Here is a 17,551-nt window from a genome sequence, read left to right as displayed (position 1 = left end):
ATAAGTAATACTGTTGATAGAATCATAGCTAGTAGCCCTTAGGTATGAAAAATAATCAACAAAAAAAAACTATGTCTGAGGTACGAATTTTTTAGATGATAAATAATTATAACAATTCACTATTACGACTTATATATATACACTGATACACACACTAATTGTACACTGTATGAATTTTTAATGGAAATACTTGCTACGATTAGAAAAAAAATTATATAAATAGAGATACTTGCTAAGTATATATGTTATCTACATTAATTATATGTCAATATTTTTAGAAAATAGATAAAAGAGTATGTATATATATATATATATATATATATATTGTTGCTATATATGAAGCATATATAAATTGCTATAATTATAGAGACTTACTATAATTATACCAAATTTAATTATGACTGTAAATAAATAAAATATATAACAATCAACATTATTTTTTTTTACATTCAATATTTACTGTAAATATAAAAAATAAAATAACTAATGAATAAAAATTTGAATAGAAAATAAAACTCCATAATTAAAATTTAATTCGTTAACTAATTAATTTTATGTCCATATTATTATTATTATTATTATTATTATTGTTATTATTATTATTATTATTAAACTCATGAAAAAGATAGGTAATAACATTTTTCTTAATATTACTTAATTCAACAGATAGAGATAATTATACTAAAAATTACTTGGTATCCTGCTTTAAGATAGAGATATAAAAATTAATATTTTTATATTTTGTTTAGTTAAATTAAAATAAATTATAAAAATCTAATTTATTATATTTTTCATTCAAAAGATTTAAGAAAGTTTTTAGTTACTAATATAAAAAACGCAAAAAATATTTAAAGATATCAAAAATAATATTTCTCTAAAATATTTTATTAGTATATATTTTTCTTCTTTGGGAATAAGATTATAAAATTCATATAATATAAAATTCATAACCTATATCGTTTAGTAATATATAAATAAAAATATCTTATTAAAATATTTGTTAAAATTAATAAATATCTTTGTCATTTAATGTGGTTAAAATTATAATTATCACGTGATATATTTTATAATCCAATTATTTGTAATATATTATGAAAGGTTATATTTTAATTAAAAATTTAAAATATATCACGTAAAAGATAAAAAGATAAAAATTATATTTTATCAATATTATTATAATTTAAATACATTTTTTAAAAAATATTTTTTGATAAATATTTATTAGTATCATTTGATATTAATGATATAATTATTTTAGGTTAAAAATTTTAGCATATTTCATTCAAAAGGTTATTAGTTTTTTTTATATTAATCAGTTTTGGTAATCTACATTTTCAATAAATCAGACTTATTATTATTATTATTATTATTATTATTAAAAATATTTTCAATTGATAATTAATAAATAATTTAATAATACATTAAATATTAATTTAATATAATTATAATAAAAATAATTTCTTAAATTAATATAATTATGTATCATTTATTAAATATTAATTATAATATAATTATATTAATTAAAAATATTTTTTTAAAATAAATTTAAAAGAAAAAATAGTATAATCATTTTGAAGAAAAAATGGATTTACAAAAAAGTGACACCTTACTATAATAAGTTGAAGAAAAATCAATTTTAATATATTAAATAGAAATAGATAGATAGATTGATTTTTTTACTTTAATTTTTTAGTCATTTCACCTTCCAAATATATATAGTGAAAAGTTGAAACCCTAGGCCCCTCTTTCCGAACACTAGCACGGTAGCACCACTACCCAGTCAGTCACCCTCACCCCTCCTCGCGACCCCCCTTCTGCGTTCTCTCCATCTTCTCTGCACCCAGCCAGCCACCTCCGAACACCTCCCTCGCCACTGTCCGTTTCACCTCGCCGTCCCACTCACTGCGCCATCACCGCACCGCGCCATTCCCCCTCTGCTGCACTGCTGCGAGTTTATCTTTTCCCCTTTTCCTTCGCCAACGTCGCTGCTCCGTTGAGTCCGTTCAACTGCTGCGCCGCCGCCGTCGTGCATTGCTACTCCGCGTCTCTGCTCTTCCTTTCACCGGCGTCTCTCACCTCTCTGGCCATTTCTCTCCTGTCCGTGGTAAGATTCACTGCTCTCTCCTTTTCTGCTTGGATTTTGGCATTTTACTTCGTTAATTTGATTTCATGCTAATTAATAATTACTTTCTGATAATGCAATTTTTCGTATTTTAAAATTCTATTTTTTTCCATGAATTTGATTTTCATTTTGATTTTTTGATGTTGGTGACTGTTGTTTTCGTTAATGAATGCGATTCTGAACTTCTGATTTTGTTGGCTGATCTGTTTGTAATCAAATCTGCTTAGTTATCCATTTTCTAGAGTTATGCCAAATACTACAGATTAAAAGAGTTTCTGAAACATACAACTTTTAAATTGTGGACAATATCTTTATTGATTCTAAAACTTACAATAAGGATAATTGTGCTTACCCAATAATAATCCAGCTAATGTGGAATCTTACTTTATTTTCCAAGAAAGTTCCATAAGACTCTTATTTTTTTATAAATCAATGATAAACCTCACATATCCGTTATTGTGTAATTACTAACAATTGGTGTTCTTGATTATAAGCTATTTGATAATAGATTTAGTTTTGATATTTATGTATTAAATCTTTTGTTATATAGTTACATAAATGAATTAGAATTTTAGTCACTTTCTTATCTTAAAAGCACGTTTGATAAAGTCCCAATATAGGTGGGGTTGGAGGAATCATCAAATCACTAATTTGGACTTTGGAGTCCAAATCCAAATCATCAAAACTGTGAATACTTTCTGTTTGCATTTGTTGTGTTCTGCTGCTTCCAGGTAAGTCTCAACCAACACTTATTATTGTATTTCCAATTAGTGATCTTTTATCCTTTTCTGTTTTTTAATTCTCGTGATTGATATAATATAGGTAAGTCAGGATCGAAAATTCCAATTCTTTGGAACTATGAGATGGATATGGGAGATTTAAGAGTTTAGGTAATTATTTTTTTTATTATGTCAAGAGAAACCATTTAACCAATTTAAAGCCGGATCCAGATCCGAATTAGGATCCAAAATTGGAAAAACTCTACTCTGAAGTTACAGAACCTCTTCGACTCTTCCCTCTTGGTCTTCTCATCTTTTGACTCTTCTCATCATCTAAACTCAGCTAACGGCGCTTATTGTCTCCGCCGCAGCCGGCGTTAGAGCAGGCAGCTGGCACTGCAGTTTCGTATCTTCCGCCGTCACCACAAACGCGTCGCGTCTCTGGTCGTAGCTTTCGCCGCTTTGGATCGTCGTCGCACCGCCGCTCTGTTCCGCCGTCTTTTGTTCTGCCGTCCGCCTTTCCTCTTCGTGACCAGCTCTGTTCTTCTCTGTTCTCTGGGTACCCTCGTCTTTCCTCAAGGTTCTTCTCTGTTCTCTGTTTTGCCGTCTTTTGTTCTTTGCATTTCCTTTATGGGTTTTATCGTTCTAAGGGGGGTAGAGAATTTGAGTTTGCATCTGTGATATTAGTTTATGAATCAAGAATCCTTATGAATGGTTCAATAATGCTTAATTGCTTAGCTTTGTGAAATTAGTCAGAAATGATAAACTGGTAACATATATAGTTCCTGAAACAAGTAACTGTGGAGATATTTATGTTGCTATAATGCTATGTTACTAAGTGTTTTAGATTGGTATTATTTTTTAAATGATCATCTAATTTATTTACTTTACTGTAGTTACAGACTTGTAATATATGATCTTCTATACACATATGATGTAATTTTATTGCATTTGAATGATGACTCTGCTATTGTTATTTGTAAATATAGTTCCTAATAATTTTGAAAAGTTATCAAAGTAAAACTTGCTGCTATCTCCAAGAACCTTATTTATAAATATAGACCCTCCATTGATTCCCATGATCCTTGCTCCTTATGATCTTTGGATTTGGAGCGTTTATTTGATGCCAACTGTTTAATGACTCTAATTCTTGTAGCACAAGAAATTCCATGGTTTTACTTCTTTGTTAAGTGTGCTTGCCAATAATTGAATTACACGTTTTCCTTGCTTGTAAATTTTATTGTATCAAATGATTGAATGAGTAAATTGTGGAATCTGAGGTCTGTTTGGTGTCCATTTTCATTTTAGTTGATAAAGTTTTCTTTTAACTTTGAACAATTTCATTATGCGATTACCCAATTTACATAATAGAGCATTTTAATCTGGGCAGAACTTTGTCACATAAATTGATTGCTACCCAATTTAGTTTGTTGTATTAATTTGGATTAGTTTGTGTTAATTTTAATATGTTTGGCATCAAATTTTGAGTTATATACATTGCTTTATATGCAGAGCAAGATGATTGATATCTGTATGCGGAGCAAGATGACTGATATCTGTAATATCGAAGCAGCAAAGATTTCTGCTAATTTTGAAAGACTTTAGTATTAATTTTACTTTTAAAAAAATTTGATTTGAAAATTGGATTTCTAAAAACTGATTTTAAAATTGGATTTTTGGTTAAAAAAGTTGTTGAGGTTAAAAAATCTGGTTTGAAAATTGGATTTCTAAAAACTGGTTTTAAAACTGGACTTACAAAAAAATCGGATTCAAAACCGGTTTTTATATAAAACCGGATTTAAATATTAAAATCGGTTTTTATTTTTCCAAACCGGTTTAAAATCGATTTCCCTCTTTAATTTGGTTCCAATTTGGTTTTATAAATCACAAAACTGGTTCTAAAGTGAATGCAGTTTGGATTTTTAAAAATTCAAACCATGCTCACTCCTAGTCCTAGTTGTTTATGGATGTTTCTTTCTTTGAGAATGAGGGTTCGAATCCCCTTCGACCAGTATGGTTCACATGCAGCATTATTAGATGTTGATAATATTTTTTCTTTCTTTGAGGAGGGTTCGAATCCCCTTCAACCAGGACGGTTCACATGCAGCATTATTAGGTGTTGATAATATTTTTTATTTTAATGTTTTATTAATTGCTTTTTGCATTATTATTGTTTTTAGCACCATGACAAGAAATCATTCTATTTGGAATTAATCCATAAAATCGATATTTGATTTACACGTTAAAATGAAATGGTGCAAATGTTTGATAGGGAAGGACTGACACGAAATGGACAGGATATGTTTATTCTAATTAATCTTCCGAAAGTTTTTTTTTAAAGTCCTCTGTTTTCTTAATCACCTTCTTCTTAGAAGAGCTCTACCTTTTCATACTCATGAACACCCTAAGTTCCTCAATTTTCTTATCATCACAATTAATATTGATTATTCAATTCATGATTTCTGATAGAATTGTATCATCTCCAAATGGAAGGTTGTCAAGTTAATCTTCTTCCACCAACTTTTAATAGTTTCATTCATCCTATGTGCCGATATATATCACCTTTGTGGGTACTGATGGAGAGCATACACAAGACTTGGAGCAGTTTCTGTTGTTTCGAGCCATTATTGAAGAGCAAAATCGATTTTCAAAGGATGGAGACTCTGCTGAAGATGGAGATGCAAATGGAGTTGGTTCGAGCTTTTACTGAAGAGCAAGCTCGATTTTTTGAGGATACGAGGACAGTCAGCCAGAACTGTCAGTGATTTAGTTCAACTCAATACTAATGAACAGCAGGAGCAAGCTGAAAGGTTGGAGGAGTTGCAGATTCGGTTACTACATTTGGTGGAGCAATTGGAGGCGACGGAAGAATCCAAGAAGATAGCTGAGGGTGAGATTGTTTAGCAACCCAAGAGGTCTTCTAGGTAGAGGATGAGATTGTTCAATAACCCCCGAGAGAGGGAATGAAGATAGCTTAAGGTTTGTCGCAGCGATTGAGACTGTTAAGCAACTCGAGGGGTGTAGAGGATGAGACTGTTCAACAACTAGGAATGGAGCAGTCTCATCCTCTACTCTGCAAGACCCTTTGGGTTGCTGAACAGTCTCAATCTTTACTGTGACAAACTCTTCAGCTCTCCATTCCTTCTTTCGGTTGCTGAGCAGTTTTATCCTCTACCTGGAATCTCTTGGTTGCTGAACAGTTTCAATCTCTGCTTTCAGAATCTCTTGGTTGCTGAACAGTTTCAATCTCTGCTTTCAATCTCTGCTGTGGCAGACCCCTATTTATCTTTGGGATTCTTTCGTCGCCTCCAATTGCTCCACCAAATGTAGTAATCGAGTCTGCAACTCCTTCAACCGTTCAGTTTGTTCCTGTTGTTCATTAGTAATGAGTTGAACTAAATCACTGACAGTTCTGGCTGACTGGCTTCATATCCTCAAAAAATCGAGCTTGCTCTTCAGTAATGGGTCGAAACAATAGAAACAGCTCCATTTGCATCTCCATCATAACCTCAGAAAATCGATCTTGCTGGCTCCAAAAAAATAGAAACTGCTCCATTTGCATCTCGAACAAAGTCTTGTGCATGCTCTCCATCAATAGCCACAAAGGTGATATATATCTGCACATATGATGAATGAAACTATTAAAAGTTGGCGTGAGAAGATTAACTTGACAACCTTCTACTTGGAGATGACACAATTCTATAGAAATTATGAATTGAATAATCGAAAATTAAGGAACTTAGAGTGTTTGTGAGTGTGATAGGGCATAGCTCTTCTCAGAAGCAGGTGATTAAGGAAGCAGAGAACTTACAAAACATTTTAACCTGTAAAAAAACTTTTGGAATATTAATTGGAAAAAACCTCTTCAGTCCTTTTCTATCAAACCTTTGCACCATTTCATTTTAACGTGTAAATCAAACATCGATTTTATGGATTAATTTCAAATAGAATGATTCCTTGTCACGTTGCTAAAAACACTAATAATGCCAGAAGCATCTTTCTTGCTAAGCATATCAATTGTTTGTGATTTTGTTTCTGCTAACTTTAACTTCACTCTAGCAATAGAGTGTTTTGTTTTTGTTTTCCTTTGGTTTGTTTGTGTTGTATGCCAGGAGGAAGAAGAGGTGCACCTACCTCTTTTGATTCTGAGTCAGAGAGAGGACATTCTTGAGATTGAGAAGAGAAGCCAGAGGGAAGGGAGTTATTGGAGAAGAAGCATCAGAAGAGGAAGATCAAGAAATGGATGGTAACCTCCCTAATCCACCAGAAGAGGTGGTCAACAACAATGGCCAACCTCTACGGAGAGTTCTAGCATCATATACATTCCCCAATCCAAGAAATTGTGGGAGCAGTATACTCACTCCTGATGTTCATGCAAATAACTTTGAGTTGAAGTCTTAACTTATCACTTTGGTACAAAACAATTGTTCTTATGGAGGAGGCCCCCTTAAAGATCCAAATCAACACCTATCTATCTTCTTGAGGATATGTGAAATTGTCAAGACAAATGGTGTGCATCCGGATATCTACAAGTTGCTGCTGTTTCCATTCTCTTTGAAGGATAAGGCATCTCAAAGGCTGGAAACATTCTCCAAAGAAAGCATCAACACTTGGGATGATTTGGTGAACAAATTCCTATCTAAGTTCTACCCACCTCAGAGGATCATAAGATTGAAGACAGAGGTGCAAACATTCACTCAAATGGATGGAGAATCACTTTATGAGGCATGGGAGAGATACAAAGCTCTGATTAGGAAATGTCCACTTAAGATGTTTAGTGAATGGGACAGACTTCAGAATTTTTATGAGGGGTTGACTCTAAAAGCTCAAGAGTCTCTGGATTATTCTGCAGGAGGATCATTGCAATTAATGAAGACAGCTGAAGAAGCTCATAATCTCATAGACACTGTGACCAACAATCAATACTTTTATGCTCATCAGAGGCAATGCCAACCAGTTCAAAAGAAGGGTGTGTTGGAGCTAGAAAGAGTGGATACTATCTTGGCACGAAACAAGTTGACACACCAGCAAATTCAACAACAAATGAAGATGATGGCAAAGAAAATTGATGGACTTTAAGTGGCTGCAGTTAGCACAGCAAGCCAAACTTCAATTGGATGGAGCCAAAGTGAAGAAGCTTCTGAGAAATACAACTATGATCAGCAATCAGAACAAGTCCAATACATGCATAACACCTCAAGCTCTTCTCAGAATGAATTCCATGGAGATATATACAATCCATTATGGAGGAATCATCCCAATTTGAGGTGGGGTGATAATTAGAATTCATGGCAAAAGAATCACAATTCCAATAACTCTCGCAACACAAACAACCAAAATCATTCATCCAATAACACTAACCAATACAGAAAACCACAAAACTCATATCAGTAACCCAACAACAACTCACAAATTCACCAAAATAACTTCTCCACACCACATTTTAACTCCCAGAACAACCATCTCAATAACCCAAATAACTTCCAGCAACGACCATCATATTCCAACATACCATCCATTGACCATCAAGAAACCAGGATCTCAACTCTTGAAGCAACATTACAAGCACTCGCTCAGACTACACAAAGTTTTGCTAAAGGGCAAGAGAGTTTAATCAAAGGACTAGAGCGACAAGAGGCCACCATGAGGAATCTTGAAAGGCAAGTAGGGCAATTGGCCAGACAAGCTGAAAGACCAACCAATGTTTTTCCAAGTGATATTCCAAATCTCAAAGAAGAATGTAAGGCCATCCAGCTAAGGAGTGGGAAAACTTTGGAGAATGACAAAGGTGCTAGCCAAAATATACTTTTATGACACAATAACTATTTTTTTTTTACCAAACACAAAATAATATATATATAAAACTTAAAAACAAAAAGAAAAGCATTCCTTCAAAACACTGAACACCTAAATCAGAGTTGGTGTGCCCTTCAAAGTTCAAACCACTCCCTAAACACATTCGAAATTTTCCCTTTTATTGAAACGGGGTTAAACCGTTGCCGACTATATGGCATTATTAAGCAAGTATCCAATAATGAAACTACATAAGGAAGAGCGAATTACATCCTCTCTATTCTAAGGTGGGTACATAAGTGGAAATGATCAATCACCATGGTCAAATAGGGTTGACCAGTTGACAGCATTGAACCAAGAAAGGCCTTATTTCAATTACAAAAACCACAAAAGCAAACTTGGTCCTGAATTCTTCATGTTATTGGAGAAATAATAAGGGATTTACTTGAGAAGAAGGCATCTAAACTCTTTGCTACATGTTCACATGCATCCATGAAACAATCTAATGTGTAAGCAGCAGCATGTGGTGAAAGGACAACATTGTCCAATGCAAAAAGTTCCTCGGGAACATTAGGCTCATTCTCAAACACATCCAAACCAGCACCTCTTATTTCACCTTCCATCAAACATTGTACCAATTCCTTTTCATCAATTAGAGCTCCTCTTCCAACATTCACAATAATGCCATCCTTCCCCAATGCTAACATTACTTCCTTGTTGACTATGTACTTTGTCTGCTCAGTTAATGGACAACAAAGTATAAGAACATCACTGTTAGAGGCAAGATCAACCACATTGGAGTAGAAAGTGTATGAGACTGATGGATTCTTGTTCCTTGAATGGTACATGATTATGCAATCAAAGGCCTCTAGCCTTTTGGCAACTTCCCCACCAATTCTTCCCAATCCAATAATCCCAACTCTCTTGCCTCCTAGCTGAAAGTTGAAAACTAGTCATCAATCCATCTAATTTACATTTATTAAGTTTAGTGTAGAAAAAAAAGGAGGATAACAACTTTGCATCAAAATGCAAATAGTTGCTAGTGAAACATACTGAACAAGAATAATGTTATTTAGAGAGCCCCAAAAATCTTGCCACACTGGTCATATAATCTAAATTTCATTGACATTTTGGATTAAAAAAAAAAAGAATTTTCAGAAATTCATTGCCACATGATTTTCTTTTTCTTTTATCTACACATGAGGATGTTGTGTGGCATAATTTACTAAGTACTTGCTATACTTGAAATGATCAGAGCAGCAGAGATTCCCATGAAACTTTGTTTTTCTAGGTTGATTAGTCATCAGTTAGTTTATTTTTAATTATGAAATCTATTTTTGTTTTACTTGGCCAAGTACAAAACAACTTTATTTACACCATAATATCAGACCCGTTGGAACCTTTTTTTTGCATGAAATAATGAGGATTTTTTTTAAGAGTTTAATTTTGATGATTTTACACAATCGTGTAATCACATCCATTTTTTTGGACGATTATTCACGTGATTAATGTAAAAGGTAGTTATTTTTGCTAATGTATCATTACATAATTGAATGCACGTATAAAACTACTTTACACTGACAGTACATTAAAATTAAATTCTTTGTTTAATTTTAATCTTAAACATAAATATTTATATACAAACTAATTTTTAAGAATTATAATAAGTGACATTTTTATACATTATTTTAAGAATTATAATATTTTAGACATTTTAGTTTCAACGTATGATATTATTTAAATTTGTACTATCATATTTATTATATTAGTTCTGGTAAGTGGTAACAATACTACACTCAAATTATCTATTTATATGTCAATGTACTTATAAATATTTACCTATTAAATAAGTAATAGAAATCTTAAGATTACGCTTTAATCGAATATTTTTTTAATCCTTTTCAGTTTTGACTTTTGACCACATTAATTTATACAAGCATCGAGTTTTATGCGCATATGTAATATTAGGTATATGCCATGTGACATTTATTTTTTTTTATTTAATTAATTTATACATGTGTTATAAATCTAAACCATACATAAAACACATATAAAATATTTGGTCAACATATGCTCGTTTATTAAAGATTATAACACTCTTCTTAACTTGCTAACATGTATTTTGATAATAGCCAACTAATATATCATCAATGTATGTGGTAATATTTTTTTAAAAATTTCAACAATGCTCCTAACATTTATTTTGTTCCAAATTAGTTACAGAACAAAAATTTTTAATTGGATTTATACTCTGGATATCAAGATTAAAATTGATATTAATTAAATATTACAAACAACATTAGCACAATAATGTCACCGGATGTATAATAGAAAATATTCCTCTAAAAAAACTAATTTTTCATGTTTTTTTTTAAATTTTACATTTTTTTACTAGGTCTATAAAGTAATTTTATTATTCATATAATTTATAAAAAAAATCTATCATTTCAAGCAAAAGATTAATCCCAAGAGACCAAGCATTTTCAGCTGTGGACCCATTATTGTGATTCAGACAAATAAAAACACATATCCTAATACCAAAAAAAGCACATCTTCTAATTAAAAATTTAATTAACTCCCTAATCAAAATTTAACGAGAGTTAATGTTAGATTTGACCATCCCAAATGTAGCAGAAAAAATGTGTCGCTCAATAGATGATGATACATAAATTCCTTATGTGTGGATAGAAATATCTATCTATAGTTCTATACTATAGAATAATTTAAAAAGGATATACACTACTTAATTTTATGGCATTAATTTTTTCTTCTAATGTTAAAATATTTTTATTAGTCAATGAGTAATAGCTCAAATGGTATAGTCTCTCCATACGCATACAAGAGGTTACGGGTTTGAGTCTCATATTTTTAGTAAAAAAAAAAAAATATATTTTTATTAAAAGAGAAAAGCTCAACGCTATTCGCTAGAAATTAACTAAATTATTATTTAAAAATTTTTAAGGGAAATGTTAGGTGAACAATGACCATTTTAAACAATATGAACAACCATCAATCAAATAAAAATACACTACACTCTAATTTAATGCTACTAATTAAATTTAATATTAATTCACTCTTTTAACCCTATTAATTCACATTATTCACAGATTATTCAAAAATATTATTGGTTACCTATACTTTCCCACTTTTTAATTATCAACTTCCAAAAAATGCATGACTCTACCACTCAAGTGACAGTTACCTTTGATCCAGAAGGAGAAGCCAAGGGCTTACATGGACCCCAGTTTCTAGCGAAGCGGTCGCCGGCAGAGATCTTGAACTGGACGTCGATGAGCAACGCGACGGCTATGTCAGCAACGTCGGCGGTGAACTGTGTCCCGAGAGTGACAACTTGGATGCAGCGGCGCAGGCACTCGGGGATGTCAATGTGGTCAGATCCGACGCTGACCGTAACAACAATGCCGAGGGAGGGGAGTGAGCGGATGACGTCAGCAGTGACCGGCTGTAGAGGGTTGCAGAGGATGGCGCAAACGGAGGAAGGGTGGATTTGTTGGGTTTGAAGGAATTGAAGGAGTGGGAGATTAGAGGAGAAGGCATCAAGGAAACGGTATTTGTTAGAGTTTTGAGATTGGAAGAGGCTATACAACGCTGGAGGACCCATCACCAAGAGTGGTGGAAGCTCTGAAGTCATTGTTTCACTCATATTTCACTCACTTCCCACTTATCTGCTTAGTAACTCATAGTCTGCTTCCAGGTTCCAGCTAAATGTTCTGTTGTGTTTTCTTTGGAGAATGCAGAGTGGGGAATTAGAGTTGTTTTCTTTTTCGTATTCAGAGATAATGTGTTTTAACTTTAAACTATGCTTTTTTAGATGGATTCGACAATTTTTTATTGGGAGCGACTCAAGATGCAAAAAACATTTTTTTATGAAGATGCTTTGTATAAAAGTGTGATTTATTGATTTGGCCACACTTCAAATAAAAACAACACTTTTATAACATATCAAAATCTAACCCTACACTCCATCATCTAAGGATCAAAAAGAAAAATCATCACATGAAGACAATTATAATATCTTCATGGGAGTACCCACCTTTTTTATTTTAGGTATCACAAACCTACTCACATTATATAGTATACACTCGTATACACATTTAAAAATTTTATCCATTATTTAACTATTGTCAAGATTCATACAAGCATATTAAAAGGCATCATATATTATTACTCAACGAAAATCATCATGCGTGTGTTTTTTATATTTTTCTAATATTTATCGTACTTGGGCTTTATTTTTTCAGCCATACTTAAAAGCACCAATCTAAAATTTTTATCCAATACTTAAATATAAATAATATTTTACAAAAATCATTAAAATATTAAAAAGATGTCACAAATATTAAAGTAGAAACTTTGTTAGTTACATCATAAAATATTTTTAAAAATTTGACAAAATGTCTTGCATTTTTCTAATCCTCAGATTTAAGGATCCCACCAACCATCATAGCATATTCAGAATCTCTCTCCCTCAATCGTTTAAATACCTTTTAAAATTTCAAAGTACTTCCAAGCATTAAAAAGATAGAGTTTCACCAGGTAAAAATATCTAAATGCACATTGCCTTTTCCCAAAATTCTAGCTTCCTGAATCATAGTTTTAAACCTCTCAGTATGACCTGGTGATGCATGCACATGTCTAACTGCATTTCTAATCTTTAAAATTGAATCATGTATTTTTCTCAATCCATCATTCACAATAAAATTTAAAATATGAGCATAACATTTAACATGTAAAAATTCTCCTCTTAATGGATGTAAGTTCTAATCCTCCATTCTACTTTTTAAGTAAGAAAGGGCAACATCATTTGAACTAGTATTATCAACAGTGATAGAAAAAATCTGCGATATCCCCCATCTCAACAAACATCTCTCAATCTTCCTACCAATTGTTTCTCCCTTGTGATTTTTGATAGCACAAAAATTCAAGATTCTTTTTTGCAGTTTCCAATTAGCATCAATATAATGAGCAGTAAGGCAAAGATAGTTCAAGTTTTGCAGAGATAACCAACAATTAGTTGTCAAACATACATTTTGATTTGGTTGATTAAAATTAAAACAGACTTCAACTTAATTTTTTCATTCAAATAAAGCTTCCAACAATCCCTAACAACTGTGAGTCTTCCAGGAATTGGAAACTTCTGTTGCAAACAACTTGTATAGTAACGAAGACCCTCCCCCTCAACATGCGAAAAAAGCAATTCATCCACAATAATCATTCTAGCAAGTACTTATCTACAAAGATCAACATCAAATGACACGACAGAAGGTGAACTACCTATCCCTTTCCTATCATCTTTTATCACATCTTGAAAACAAAGAATCTTTTGGGTACGATCTAATACCTCCTTTGAAAATTTTTTGCATTGCGACAACAAGTGATTTTTTATGTTATTGGGGTCATTTTTATGTGTATCACAAGCATAACTAGCCCCACACCAATTGCATTTAACTCTAGGGTACTGTGGATTACTAGTTTCATCTTTAGTAAAGTGATCCCATATCTAAGACCTAGGTCTACAAGGCTTTCTCTTACCTTTGTCGGTCTCAGTTTCAGCAGTGTCATCAACAGGAGCTTCTTCAACAACCTACCTTTTCCTTCGGCCTCTACTAGCAAGCTTCCTTGTGTTTCTACGAGGAGCTGGCACAGCAGGCAATGCAGTCGGAGATCTGATGCTTGTTGATTCATTCGGAAAAGGAACCGGCGGCAATCCAGTGTCACCCATGTTCTCACTTGAAGTGACATCAAACTACATAAACAAATACATTAAACAACAAAATTAATTTACAAGCGATTTACAAAATCAAGCAATTTACAAAATTATTAAACAACTAGCAACAATACCAACAATAAAGTAATTCAACAATATCCAGTTTCTCATAACATATACTAAATCATTAGATACAATGACGAAGGTAATCTAATACTTTAAATCTGCTTCCATTTTTCCATTATTCAAATTTATCTTAGCATACTGATTTCAATCTAACCCTATCAAGATCCAGAACCTCCAACACTTGATAAATCATACTAAATCACTTTAAAAATAATTCAGTAATTCAACAGAACAACAAAACAAAATAAAACAGAAGCAGTTTCAGTAATTCAATAGAACAAAACAAACCAAAAGCAGTTGAAGCAATTGGAAATGAACAACAAATAAAACATCAATTTTAGTCAAGTTACATACCTTAATCGGTGGTTCGGGCTCCATATCTGACTTCAAACGGTGCTCTGTGTCCGCTGGGTGAGTGGGTGGTGTTGGGTGCGACTTGCGAGGGTGGTGGTGGGCTGCTGGGCGCTAGCTGTGGCTGGCTGTGTGCTGGGCTGCTCTGTCCGCGAGGAGGACCTGAGAGTAGTGGAAGGAAAGATTCGGCGATGCTAGGAGGAAGGTCAGCAGCACTGCGAGGTGGTGGGAGGAACGGTCTCTCGCCGGTGTTGGGAGGTGCAGAGAGCGAGGCTATGAGACCTAGGGAGAGAGCAGCTAGGTTTAGTTTGGGGTGGGGCTTGGGGGGTTACTGGGTTAGGTTAGGTTACGTTCATTTGGGGGTGGGGACGGGCTTGGTTTTTTTAGGGTTTTTTACTTTATCGGTTCAGTTCGGTTGGGGTTTTCATTATAAGAACTGAACCGCAATAAAAACAGCAAAACATGTTTTTTTCAGTTTTTCAGTTTTTCAGTTTTTTTGGTTTGGTAGGTCGATTTAGTTCGGTATGGATCGGTTTTGAACACCCCTACCTGCTATTGTTCTCTCTGGTGGCGTCGTCATCATCCGTGGCTTCGCGTCTCATCTTTCCGGTCCCAAGGAAAAACCGCCGTTGAGTGGTGGTGGCATAGCCACGATCAAAAGTTCGCGACGGAACCCACGAGATCCGAGATCTTCGCCCTTCCCCATTGCTGCTCCATCAAGGTAAATAGAACTTGTTTTCGTCTTCTTTGCTCCGCTTTTCCTTCACAACGACGCTGTTGCTGGCCGTTTGTCGCGCGACACTGGTGTTCAAGGAGGTTCTATCGTCGGCTTCTTCAGCCGAGTCTATTTTGCACCGTCCACAACTGCCTTCCTTCAGAGAGCTTGATTCTGCATCCAGGGAGGTTGGTACCAGATCCAGAAACTCCTATTGTAAATCTGGAATTTTTATTTCTGAATGTTTTGAATGGATGTTGAGTAGTAGAAATTATGAATTAGTCTCGAGTTTATGGCGAGAAGGAGTAGATCTGGCAGGGACTAAGCTGACGGCAACGATCTAGGGGAGTTGGAGATCACTGGAGGTGGCTGAGCCAGCTGAGGGTGGCGTACGAGAAAGGATAAGGAGGTGATTATGGTGAGTGAGGCCGCCTCTCCGACTGAGAGAATGAGGTTGAACCAGCAAAAGTGGAGATTAAGAAGTTGAGTGGCTGAAAACGATGAGTGAGGGAGGTGAAGGGGTTGAGGATTATTATTAGGGTTGTATGTTTGATTCAGTTATGTTACAGAGGACCGTGATAGGTATGTTTAAGAGGAGTGTGATTGATAAGATAATAAAAAGGATCATTTAAAAATTGTACAAAAGAGTCAATACTAAATTTAATAAGTAAATATTTTTGTCAGACAATATATATTTTTCATAGGTATAACGTTAATTTAAATTTTTTATAGTTAGTTTTGTCAAAATTTTAAATTTTTTATGATAAAAATTAACTATTTACTCTTATTATTATTTCAATATATTTGGTACTATGCATCCGCATAAAAGAGCTAGAGGAGGAGGTAGGGACTCAAATTCAACGTAAGCGGAGATGATTACGACTCCACAAGTGAACGAGATGCAGACAAGGACACAAATCCAACTCCCTAATAATTCTAAGGCAGTTACACAGAGCTCTTCCTCCAACGGTGCAAGCGTAAACGTCCTCGTCGCCACTACGGTAACGGTAGTGCCTAGAAGAACCGAACCAAAACCAAAACCAAAAGGGCCAGAACCAAAATCAAAACCGGATATATCTTGTGCTAGGAGCGTGGGGATAGCTACGGTAGCTACGGAAGCCTTGCACCTGTCTGAAGCGGAGAAGGAAACTGAATGCGCTATTTTGCTTCGAGAAATTCATGGTTGGAATCGGAGACCTGATGAAACTATTTGACTTTTTCAATAACGGTGAAATCAGAATAAAAATGTAGAAAATATTTAAATTTTGTTATGCTTTTGATTGATGCTTTGATTTAATTGTATTCCTTCCTAGTTCTTACATAGGACTTTCGATATATTATCAATAGATTTTGATTTTCTAAATTTTGAATTTTATTAAATATAAAGTATGATTTTTCATAATTTATTTTAAAGATAGAACTAAAAAAAATAAAAAATAAAACATTTAAAGATGAGAGATCACACTTTACCTTTTCAAGTAAAAATTCAAAATTTAAAGAATTCAAATTTATTAACTATAAATATTAGGTGAATTTTACCATGTAGAAGAGAGATTCCTTCTATATGTGTAGAAATTTGTTGTCATGTTTTTAGTAGAACAAGTATCTAGAGAGAATACAATTACAATTATAGTGGAAGACAAAAGCTGATGTTGATATAGAATGTGGACCCCACTGTAGTAGATTAATTTCATCAATAATTTAATGATGTAAATTTGATTAGGTATTAATTATGAATGATAATGATTGACTGATTTTTATTTTTTTTTCTTTAATGAATTTAAATTTCTGGCCAGGTCATTTTTTTTCTCTGAATTTGGGTCTTAATTGAATTTTTTTTATTTCTTTCTTCAGAAGATTCACGTCCCATCCATCTCTGTCCAAAGGTCAAAGCCCCAAAACAACTACTACTATTATTATTATTATTATTATTAACATTTTTTTAAACAAAAATATCTATCAAAGCCATCTAATTTAATCTATATTATCTTTTTGCA

General features: G+C 33.4%; 1 protein-coding gene and 1 long non-coding RNA gene across 6 annotated transcripts; one reads left to right on the top strand and one right to left on the bottom strand.

Annotated features, from left to right (window-relative positions):
• Positions 1-1,742: 1,742 nt before the first annotated feature.
• On the top strand, positions 1,743-12,031 carry LOC107617383 (uncharacterized). 5 transcript variants are annotated; one of them, XR_015900064.1, is made up of 6 exons: positions 1,756-2,104; positions 2,743-2,853; positions 2,945-3,012; positions 3,213-3,421; positions 4,354-8,629; positions 11,848-12,031. It is a non-coding gene; the product is annotated as an uncharacterized LOC107617383 (long non-coding RNA). The 5 variants fall into 5 exon arrangements; XR_015900065.1 differs by lacking the exon at positions 11,848-12,031 and having other exon boundaries at positions 1,743-2,104; positions 2,732-2,853; positions 3,185-3,421; positions 4,354-8,724; XR_001614934.3 differs by lacking the exon at positions 11,848-12,031 and having other exon boundaries at positions 4,354-8,724.
• LOC107617379 (glyoxylate/hydroxypyruvate reductase HPR3) lies at positions 8,867-12,426 on the bottom strand. The gene is made up of 2 exons (XM_016319139.3): positions 11,837-12,426; positions 8,867-9,569 (listed from the first exon to the last, which is right to left on the bottom strand). The coding sequence occupies exons 1-2, from the start codon at positions 12,296-12,298 to the stop codon at positions 9,048-9,050; spliced, it is 984 nt and encodes a 327-aa protein (XP_016174625.1). The 5' UTR covers positions 12,299-12,426; the 3' UTR covers positions 8,867-9,047.
• Between the last annotated feature and the right edge of the window lie 5,125 nt (positions 12,427-17,551).

This window comes from Arachis ipaensis, chromosome B9, assembly GCF_059453495.1.
Source record: "Arachis ipaensis isolate K30076 ecotype BB chromosome B9, ASM5945349v1, whole genome shotgun sequence".
NCBI lineage: Eukaryota > Viridiplantae > Streptophyta > Magnoliopsida > Fabales > Fabaceae > Arachis > Arachis ipaensis.
The sequence above is the reverse complement of the archived record's forward strand: the minus strand, read 5'-3'. Positions and strand labels throughout refer to the sequence as shown.

Bases quoted from the DNA above. Each gene is read 5' to 3' on its own strand.
- LOC107617379 (XM_016319139.3), bottom strand. From the start codon at position 12,298: ATGAGTGAAACAATGACTTCAGAGCTTCCACCACTCTTGGTGATGGGT. The intron at 9,570-11,836 runs GTAACTGTCACT...TTCAACTTTCAG, and splicing joins CTTCTCCTTCTGGATCAAAG to CTAGGAGGCAAGAGAGTTGG.